We start from the raw sequence: 11,235 nt of genomic DNA, 5'->3' as shown, positions 1-11,235 counted from the left end.
GTTTAGGGTTGTTGTACATAGGGTCGCTATGAGTCGCAGGCGACTCGACAGCACATAACAACAACAACAACAACAAAATATTATTTTTATTAGAAGCATAGCTGCCGTAGAACTAACAAAGAAACTCATTGTTGTGGAGTCAGAACCAACTCCTAGCTGACCCTCCGGCTGGTTCTTGGTAGCTGTCAATTGCACAGAAGGAGGTTGCCCATCTCTGTCACTTGGAGCCACTTGGTATATTCAAACCACGAGAAAAGTTCCACCTTTGGATTAGCAGCTCAGCCCTCTAGAGACTATGCCACTAAAGCATGGAAAAGAGTCAAAAAGCATACAGCCTGTAGTTGTTGCTGTTAAGTGCCATAGAGTCACAGGTGACTCATAGCGACCCTATGAAGGAGAGTCCTTGACGCTTGGGTGTCTCTCATCCTTTCTCCAGGTTCATAGGGTTTCCGGAGGCAAGTTATTATGGAAGTGGATGCCACTCCTCCTTCCACGCTTGTTTTAATCGGGGAGCTCCAGCCCACTCTCTTTCCGCATTGAGTAGCCAACACATTTGACACATCGGGGTCACAGTGTTCAGCCTCACAGCAATCACAAGTGATCGCTGTACAGCAACTTGTACACCAGGGCTATAAGACCTAGAGGAATGTCTGAACAAAAACAATGAAAGACAGGCCCAAGAGCCGCGGATTAAAAGTCACCTACCTTTGGCTTGGTAGCATTGCTTTCTGTCCACTGGGCCAAGTGATCACTCTCTATGTTGATGTTATTGTTTTTAAGTGCCATCAAGTCACAGGCGACTCATAGCGACCCTATGAAGGAGAGTCCTCGATGTTTGTGTGTCTTTCATCCTCTCTTCTGGTTCATAGGGTTTCTGGAAGCAGCCTAGTGAATTATTATTACAAGGTGAATACACCCAGGTAACCAGTGCCTAGTTCAAGAAATAAAATATGACTAGCATCCCAGATAGGATGCATCCCTGGTGTTCACCTTTCCTAATTTTGAACCATGCAGTCTCTGCTTACTGGATTTTGATGACTGCCTTCTGGTACAAGTATAACTTTGCAACACAATTAAGTGTTCTGGGATTCTCATTCTTCTCAGAGTTAGTCACAGGGTGTTGTGATCCACACAAGTTAAATGCCTGTGCATAGTCAATGAAACACAGACATTTCTCTGGTACTCTTTGCTTTCAGCCAAGATCCATCTAACGTTGGCTACAATATCGCTAGGGCCACAGCCTCTTCTAAACCCAGCTTATACATCTGTCAGTTCTCTGTTGATGTACAGTTTGAGGCATTTTTGGATAATCATCAGGATCTTGCTTCTCTGTAATATTATATATTGTTCTGTATTTTCCACAGTCTGTTAGATCACCTTTTTTGGAATGGGAATAAATATGGATCTCTTCCAGTCAACTGGTCAAGCAGTTGCCCTCTAGATTTCTTGGAAAAATCTGTGTGTCCAGGACAGCATCTGTTTGTTGAAATATGTCAATTGGTATGCCATCAATCCCTGGAGCCTTGTTTTTTGCGTTTCTTCAGAGCAGCTTGAACTTCCTCCTTCATCACCACAGTCTCTTGTTCATACATTGTTTCATGAAATTCTTGTGTCATCCAATTCTTTTTAGTGCAATGACTCTGTATACTCCTTTCATCTTCTTGTAATGCTTCCTGGCTAATTTAATATTCTGCCCAAAGCATACTTAAGTATTGCAACTCGAGGCTTGAATTTGTTCTTCCGTTCCTTCAGCTTAAGAAATACTGAGTTTTGATTTTATGACTCCAGCTCTTTGCACATTTCATTATAATAGTTTTCTTTGTTTTCCCCCACTGCCCTTTGAAATCTTCTGTTCAGTTCCTTAACTTCTTAAGTTCTTCCCTTTGCTTTAGCTTTTCAGCATTCTAGTGCAATATTAAGAGGCTCATCTGCCACACATCTTAGTCTTTTCATCCTCTTCTATCTTTATAACAACCTTTTGTATTCTTCCTGGATGATATTCTTGATATCCTCCTACAGTTCATCTGGCCTTCACTCATTATTGTTCAAGGCCTCAAACCTGTTCAATCTGTATGTGGAACACATCATCCAATAGTCTGGGCTCTATGAAGAGGACTGTGGCATCAGGATTGGAGGGAGACTCATTAACAACTTGTGTTAGGCAGATAACACAACTTTGAGGCATTTTTTGCAGAAGGTCAAGGACTGCAGTCTTCAATAGGAATTGAAGCTCAACATTAAGAAAACAAAGATTCTCACCACTGGGCTAATTGGCAACTTCATGATAGATAGTGAAGAGATTGATGTTGTTAACAGCTTCAGCTTTCTTGGCTCCACAGTCAACACACTTTATACCATCAGTCAGGAAATCAAAAGACGATTTGCTTTAGGACAATATGCTGTCAGAGGCCTCTCTAGAGTACAGAAGAGCAACAATATCAGTCTAGAAACTAAAGTGTGGCTTATACAAGCCATGGTCTTCACAATTACTTGCTGTGCATAAGAAAGCTGGAAAATGACTAAGGATAATAGAATAAGAATTAATGCTGTGGTCCTGAAGAAGAGTATTCAATATACCATGGACTGCTAAGAGAACAAACGGGTTTGTATAGGAGAGAGCAAAGCCAGGCTGCTCTGTAGAGGCAAGGATTTTGAAGCTCTGTCTGACCTACTTTAGGCATGTTGCAAGAAGGAACCAATTCTTGGAGAGAGATGTCATATTAGGAAGAGTGGAGGAGGGGTCACAGCACAAGAGAGGAAGACCCTGGATGAGATGGTTTGACTCAGTGACTGAGGTAATGGGGGTAGTTGTGTCAGAGACAATGCGGTTGGTTCAAAATAGAGCAGGGTTCAGAGCTGTTGTACATAGGGTCACTGTGAGTCGCAAGGGACTCCGTGTCACATAACAACAACAGCATCCCAGAATCACCTCTTATGCCCTTTCCAAGTCCGTAAGTAAGCACTCCCTTCTCCCTCAAATGTATCTGTTGCACTACCTCTCAAGCTCAAACTCTTACTGAGAAGTTGTCATTGAATTGAATTGGAACCTACTTGTAATTGACTTTCCAGGGGGCTCTCAGAGGCTGTAAGGAGGAGATTGCCAATCTTTCTCCCTCATAGCAACTGGTGGATATGAACTTTGTGCCTTGGGTTTGTTTGGCAGTAGAAAACCTTACTGACTTAACCACCAGAGCCACCTAGAAATCCTTAGAACTACCTGTAGCCCAGATTACATTGTCTGGGCTCAAATTTTATATAAACATAAAATGAATCATGCCATTTCAATGAGCATTAGTGAGATTTATATATGCCATTGTGAGTAAAAGTAATTTGTTCATTTTTATTACCATGTGATATTGTTATGTGAGTATGACACAATTTAGCTATTCACTGTATGGCTGATGGACATTTGAATGTTTCCAGTTTGGTGCTATTACAAATAATGCCGCTATGAACATTCTTATAAATGTCTTTTGTTGCATATATGAATGCATTTCTGTTGTTCTCAGAGAGACATTGCTATGTCAGAGAGTATGTATGTGTTCAACTTCAGTAAATACCACCTGAGTTTTCCAAGGAAAACTGGTTGTTTTCAATTTCATCAGCAGTGTGAGTTCTAATTTTTCTACTACCTTCTCAACTCATGATATTTTTAAGCCTTTTAATTTTTAGTAATTCTAGTATATAGGAAGCCCTAATAGCCTAGTTATGTCCAAGGAGGATAGAAGGAGAATTGATGCCTTTGAACTGGAGAAGAGTATTGAGAATACCATGGACTTATGAGAACAAACAGATTTGTCCTGGAAAGGGTTAAACCGGGTGGCTCCTTGGAGGCAAGGATTCTGAGGCTCTGTCTAACATACTTTGGACTTGTTGTGAGGAGAGACTGGTCCTTGGAGAGGGACATCATGCTTGGGAGGGTGGAGGGACAGCGCAGGAGAGGAAGGCCCTCTATGATGTGGATTGATTCAGTGACTGGGATAATTGGGATGGGAGTGTCAGAGACGGTGCGCTTGGCACAGGACAGAGCGCAAGTGACTCTACGGCACATAACAACAACAACAACAATAGCCTAGTGGTAAGAAGCTGCACTTCAATCCCAAAGGTATGTGGTTCAAACCCACCTGATACTCAGCAAGAGAAGGGTGACCATCTCCTCCTGTGCAATTTACTGGCCTCTGAAAACCTGCTGGGGATCGTCTATGAATTGGTTCCATTCGACTCAATGGCACACAACGACCATTCTGGTGAAAGGCAATCAATATTGTCTTGTGGTTTAATTTTTACTTCCCTTCGACTAATGCCTAATGAGGTAGAGTGTCTTTGTGTTTGTTTACTTGACATTATGATATCATCTTTGATGAATTATTAGTTCCAGTCCTCTGCTTGATTTTGTTTCTTTATTTCCCTATTGGATTTTCTGTCTTTTTTTTATTGATCTGAAAAAGTTCATTATATATTCTGGATAGAAGTCAACCGTTGGTTTATGGATTTAAAGTGTCTTCTTGCATTCTCTGGCTTCGTTAGCAAAAGTTTATTATAATTCAGTTTATGTATTTTTCCCTTACTGTCAATGTTTTGGTGTTTGGTTGGTTGGTTTTTTTAAAAATCCTGGTTTATTTGCTAAGTTTGAATACATTGTTTTTCACACCAAATCTTTCCCATTTCCTTCACTGCCCCCCACCCCTCCCTATAAAAATGTGTGACTCTATGATTAACAGCCCCCATCCTCAGCCCTCTCTTCCACCCTCCCTCCTCTTAGATTCTCATACTCATTCATCCTACAATAATGGTTTTATACAATATTTGTCCTTGTGAAACTGAGTTAGTTCACTCAGCATAATGCTCTCCAATCCCTCCCAAGTTAGTAATTTACAAAATCATTACTCCTGAGTGCTGCATAGTATTCCATTGTAAATGTATCATGATTTCTCAATCCATTTGACAGTGGCTAGGCATCAGGGCTGTTTCCCTGTTCTTGCAATGGAGAATAATGCCTCTTTGGATATTGGTGCACGTACTGTCAATGTTTTTTGGAAAAAAATGCAGTTTAATTTTTTAAAATGGGCTTTCCTACCCCAAAGTCATTAACATATTGCCCTGTGTTACCTTCTAAGCACTTAACGATTTTTACACTTAGCTTTACATTTTATCTCAAATTTATTTTGAGTGTGATGTTAGGTAAGGGTCAGAAGCCACCTATTTCTAAGAGGTTGTCTAGTTGTCCTAGAACCATTTATTGCAAAGATAGTGAAAAGAAAATACTGCGGTGCCACCTTTATCATAAATTCACTTTTCCCATGTATTTGTGGAGATTTTTTTTCTGGGTTCCAATCTGTTCAACTGACCTATTTTTCTTTCCTTACAATAGTATTCTAGTTTCATTTACTTATCTGCATTAAGTCTAGATATCTGGCCGTTTAAGTTCACAACTCGGCATTTATTTTTCAAGACTGCCTTGGATATTCTAGGCCCTTTGGCATGTCTGTCCAAATTTTAGAATCAGTTTGTCAACATTATATGACTGAACACTTATTGCCATCAAGTCCGAACTGACTCATAGTTGCTCATCCAGCAGGTTTCTGAGGCGGTAGATTATATGACAGATTGTTTGTCCATCTCTCTCTTAAGGTACTGCTCATAGATTTGAACCAGGGATGTGTAGTCTTTAAGTTAGCAACCTAAGTGCCTTTAGACCATGCCACTAGAACCATTGATACTATATATAACATGTTGGGATTTGAATCAGATCGTACTCAATCTATAGATAAATTTTAGGAGAGTTGACATCCTTACAATAATATTAAGTCTACCAGCCCATAAACACTATTTAGCAAATTTAATTAGGTATCAACTCTGTGTTAATCACCGTGCTGAGCTCAGCTGTGGTCCTTGCCCTTGAAGGGCTTCCAAGTGGGTAAACAAACACTTAGGCACAAAATATAATTAATGTGATAATCTCGTCACTGATAATACTAACACCTAACACTGATTAAGCCCTTATTATATATCAAGCATGATTTAAGGGCTTTGCATGTATTAATGCATTTAAGCTTCATCCTGATGCTTTGAGGTAGATGTGGTTATTGGTGCTAATTCGAAAGTTATTTTTAGTTTCAAAATGATCCAAGAATAAAAGGACATTCCGGAGCAAATGTCACGCAACAATTTGTCTTTCTTAAAAAAGGTTTTCCAGGGATGGGGGGAGGTGTAACAATGTAGACAAGTGAATGATACGTGAAAAACATAAATAACATGCAAAATGTAACATATTGGCATTTCAGAAACAAATTTTTTGAAAAAACTAACCTCATTTCTGTTGCATCAATTATAGGTCACAACAACCCTCTGTGTGTGAGAGCAGAAACCAGGGTGTTCCCTATGATTTTTCAAGTACTGATTTTTAGAAGTAGACTGCCAGGTATTTCTTTGGAGGTGACCCAAAACACCTAACTTTTGGTTAACAGCCAAGTACATTAACCATCTCCAACACCCAGTGATTCTAATTCAGAAAATGGACAGATTGTCCCAGGACTGAACTGTAGGATGGCAGGAGATTGGGAAAGTGGGGATGAAGCTGGAGAGGCAGAATCTGAGGTCGGCAATGATGCAGAGCAGAGACTGTCCAAAAGCTGACCCTCAGAGGACTTAATGTAAATGATTTACTAAGAAAATGTTAGCAGTAAAAATCAGCATGAAAATAGGGGAAATAGGCTATGGGAGGAGGAGATGCTCTGTGATCCAAGAAAATGTCCTTCAAGATCACTTCAGTCTTACTCTGTAGAGAAATTTTGGAGTAGAAGTTGGTCATTCCTCTGAGCTGTCTTCATCTGATAGAAGGGAGTTAGGCCTTCTGTAGTAGGCAGAACAGCCTCTGATAACAAGAGTTATCTAAATGTAAGGAACAAGAGATAGTCCTAAAAAAAAAAAAAAAAGAAAAAGCACAAGTACTTGATGTTGGAAGCAAAGGCACATCAATGTTAGAGTCACATAAAAAGTGTAAAAGGAAGTTTGAGGAGATTTGGGTGGAGCATCAATGTTGTCTGCTACTTTGCCCCTAGACCACTTTCCTCTAGATTTGGTTATAATGGCCATCAAGATTATTCCACTGTTATCCTTGGAGGTGTTATTAGGGGCTGTCCAGCTGAGTACAACTCATAGTACAACCCTACAAACAAAAGATCTGAACCCCTCCTATCCTGCATCATCTTCACACTTCCTGACTCTCTTGAGCCCATTGCAGCAGTCACTGTGTCAATCCACCTGGCCGAGGGTCTTCCTCTCCTTCACCAACCCTCCACCGTTCCCAGCATCATGTCCCTCTCTAAAGGAATAGCCCCTCCTAGCAACATGCCCAAAGTATGTGAAGGAAAGCCTCCTCACTCTTGCCTCCAAAGAGTACTCTGGCTGTGTCTTCTCCAAGACATATCTGTTTGTTTCTTGGCTGTCCATGAGATGTTCAGTGCTCTTCAACACCACAGCTTAAAGGCATCGATTCTTTTTCTGTCATCCTTATTCACTGTCCAGCTCTCAGATGCATAGCAAGTGATCAGAAAGACCATGGCCTGAGTCAGACACACCTTAGTCCTCAAACTGACATCATAACTCCTCCCTAAATTGCTTTTGGGGAGTCTGTTTGTCTCTCTGAATCCCAGCTTTATTCCAAACTTCATAACCATGGTTTTCTGCTTGACCCTGTAAGGGCACACTCTTTTTCCATCCTTTCCCCCTACTCTCACATTTTCTATACATTTTATGCACAGAATGCTCCTTTATTTTGACATAACTAATGCAAAATAACCAAGACCAGCATACTACTTGCAGTCTTTGTGTTTTAAAACTTTTCTCTGAGTTATAATTGTGCTAGTAGCTCATGGACCACTGCTACATTAGCCAAGATGATGGTTTCATTCTTTGAAACTTCATTACTGAAACAAGTTTAAAGAGTTTGGAAGACTGATTCTCCCCTCACCCTCCTCACACACACCAAGGTGTTACTTAAAACGACATACATAATCTCTGCTAACTGAATTGACTCTTAAACTTTTAAAAATTAGTAATCAGTCAATTCTTGTAGAAGACTCATACTGTGGTGAATATGTTCACAGGACTAACCCATGAGTGGAGTGCTAAACTGGGGAGAGTAAGGAAGGGCCTCAGTTCTGGTCCTAATTCACCTAGTGACTTCGCAGTATTAAATCTGTATGTTGACTTCTCCAACTTTGGGAAATATTTGTGAAATTCAAAGATTGGATTAGAGGATACCTTGATCATTTCAAGGGTGGCAATAAAGTAATTTAAGTCTTCATTTATATAAATGTTAAGCAACTTGTGTTGAGTATCTATTAGATGTCAGGCTCTGTGCTAGGTACTAATAATACATGGAGAATTGAAACCTAACCCTTTTTCTGTATAAGTCACTATCTAGTCGAGAAGGCAAGTACAGCTAGAATTTCAATAAAGGAGATACATCACAAGATGCATGACCATCACTATCTGTCTGAAAGACTCATGAGCTGGATTTTAATGGGGGGGGCGGAAATAGTTTCCTAAGTAGATGTGGGGAGAAAAGTGTTATTTTGAGTCATAACTCTAGTTGCTATAATGAGCAGATGTCCAGAAGATAATATTATTTCCAGTTCATGCTGCAAACACATTATGTTCCTGGTTAGTGGATGTGTCTCTTTGTGGTTATTCAGAATCCCACATTTCCTTACATCTTTCTCCTGTGGTGGCAGAGCCGTCTGGGTCCCCTGTATTCATCAGACAGAGAGAGAAGGAGATCAAAGAATACATGGAACATTACTAAGGGCCAGTCTTGAAAATGGCATGTGTCATGGTTTACATACTGGCAGACCCTGGGCATGAGCATAACCGTGGACAAGGGAGGCTGGGAAATGTGGTCTAGCTGGGCGCCCACAGAAAAAGAAAATGAGCGCTGGAGAATACACATCAGTCTCTACCACAAAGGATGCCCTTACAAGAATACATGCTAGACTCCCCTTGGGCAAATCTAATGGAAGTATAACATAAGCTGTCAAGATTGAAGGATCTAACAGGGACTGCCTTTATCAAATTGTGGTGACTGGGGATTGAGTTTACCACAACCTTGAACAATTTAAGGATTCTCAAGTGAGAATACATTTCAGGCATTTTTAGTAGTTTCTGGAATGTAAGAGGGAGATGGTGGAAAGAGATAAATTTCTCTCTTCTGTAAGAGAAGTGACTTCCCATCTGACCTTCTGGCCTGGGATGTAGATGGAGTTTTCACACCCATCCAATTTGTCAAAGGGGGAATAGTTGAGCCTTATGTTTTCTTCTTTTTCCACAGTGACACTTTCGGCTGCTCCTCCTTCCTACTTCAGAGGATTCACGTTAATCGCCCTTAAAGAGAACAGAGAGGGTGATAAGGAAGAAGACCATGCTGGAAGCTTCCAGGTAGGACCTCTGATAGGCTTATCCAATGGCCTTCCTAGCCCTGGTAGGTAGAAGCCAAGTGGAAGATGGACATACTGAAGAGTCAGAGTCAAAGGAGAAGGGCAAGTGTCTGACATGGCTCTTCATACATACCTCAGGGCCATTGCCCAGACATGGCAGATAGGTCCATTATAGAGTAGATAGCAAATGCCTTAAGCCCATCTTTAAGATATGCAGGGTTGGCGTGGAGATCTTGCATTGACCAGGTAAGGTGGGCTTGTACTGTGGAAGAGGGACTCTTCACAGGGCCCACAAGGCATTTTGACAGCTAGCAGCCCAGCATGGTGAGAGGGCTCAGAACCCCGCCGGGGCCTGGTGGTTTTTCCTACACTGTAATTTCCTGATAGACTGGTAATTCTCAAGTGTAAACGCAACAAGAGCTCAGGACTGCCAGACTGGAGGGAGTTCAAAGCACAGGAGAAGGACTATTAAGGGAACGAAGAGATTGATTTATGAGAGAAGATTAAAAGAATTAAACATGCTTTGCTTGGCTAAATGAACAGGGCCGAGTTTAAGAGGTGGTAATGGTCTTTAAATGTCAGTCCTCACAGAGCTCCCTCCTCAAGGGGAGGCTTGGTTTGACTTTGTACAAAAGGGCACAGCAAGAGGAAAGTGGGTCAAGAGAAGAAAGGGAATCTCAAAGGCAAGGGCCCTGACAGTGAGTCATATTTCACTGTGGAATATTCTTCCAAGAGAAGTGGCGGGAACATCAGCCCCTTTCAGAAAGCTGAAAAAAGAGGCCGGCAAGTTGTCAGAACGTATCCCAGAAGGACTGGGGCGATCCTATGAGGAGGCCTGGTCAAATTTGCTGAACCATTTCTCATCTTGAATTTCCATTGTTCTGGAATTCATTTTTATCTGGTATTTCCATACACAGAAAGGAAAAAAAAAAAAAAAGAACCAGTTTAGGAAGAGGAATACTTACATTCTGAGTTAGTGGGCACTCTGGTGAAATTTAAAGATTTGGCAGAAGACCCTGTCCCAAAACATCTCTCTCATCTAAAGAAATCTTTTGATCCTTAACAGCCAGGTTGAACTTTTTAATCTTTACAATGAAACATTTCCATTGTTTGGAATTTTATATGTCTGTCCCAGGGGATTGTTGATGCCATACTCATTGTAATGAAATGCCCTTCTATGTTCCTAGATGGTAGGAACTTCTTGGCACAAGTCTGAAGACATGATCCAATAATAATACTAACCTCAGCCAACATTTGTTGGGTTATAACCATGGCAAGGAATTGTGCTAAATGCTTTATCTTATCTTAGTTTAATTCTTAAAATAACTATAGTAGATAGGAACTATTGTCCTCATCTACCATAGAGATTAGGAAATTAAAACCAGACAGATTAAATCACTTGCCAAGTGGGTGGTAGATAGTGAGGCCAGGTGTTTTATTCTAAAGACTCTTGCTTCTCTGTAACAGTGATCAAACTCCTGGATAGTGCATCTGGAAGGTAGGTAGTACAGATAGAGAAAGATTCATGAAGGTACTCAGCTCATACAGGATTAAAATATAACCCCCTTGGCCTCACTGCACTAATTTATCTGGAGTTGGAGAGGATTTGTCAGACTCAGGTGGCTGGAAAGCCTTGGTTCCTGGATGGTGATGCTCTATGCAGGAGAAAAAAAAAGCAAGAGGTGAGAGAAGAAAAGGAAAAGAGAGAGAAGTGTGATCTACATCTCTACCAAAGGCAACATTGGCATTCTTTAAAATTTAGAGTTGGGCCTGAAGAGAATATGACTTGTTTCTTTTT

General features: G+C 40.8%; 1 protein-coding gene across 1 annotated transcript in view; it reads left to right on the top strand.

Moving 5' to 3' along the window:
* The window catches only part of SPON1 (spondin 1, extracellular matrix protein), a 438,663-nt gene that overhangs the window by 33,482 nt on the left and 393,946 nt on the right, over nucleotides 1-11,235 (top strand). Inside the window, exon 2 of the mRNA XM_006892054.1 lies at nucleotides 9,332-9,438. Coding sequence (XP_006892116.1) covers nucleotides 9,332-9,438 — 107 coding nt within the window. The remainder of the gene's footprint in view (nucleotides 1-9,331; nucleotides 9,439-11,235) is intronic.

This window comes from Elephantulus edwardii, unplaced genomic scaffold, assembly GCF_000299155.1.
Source record: "Elephantulus edwardii isolate Elephantulus edwardi_28Jun2011 unplaced genomic scaffold, EleEdw1.0 scaffold00109, whole genome shotgun sequence".
Classification (NCBI taxonomy): Eukaryota; Metazoa; Chordata; class Mammalia; order Macroscelidea; family Macroscelididae; genus Elephantulus; species Elephantulus edwardii.
Note: the sequence above shows the minus strand (reverse complement) of the source record. Positions and strands in the feature narration are given on the sequence as shown.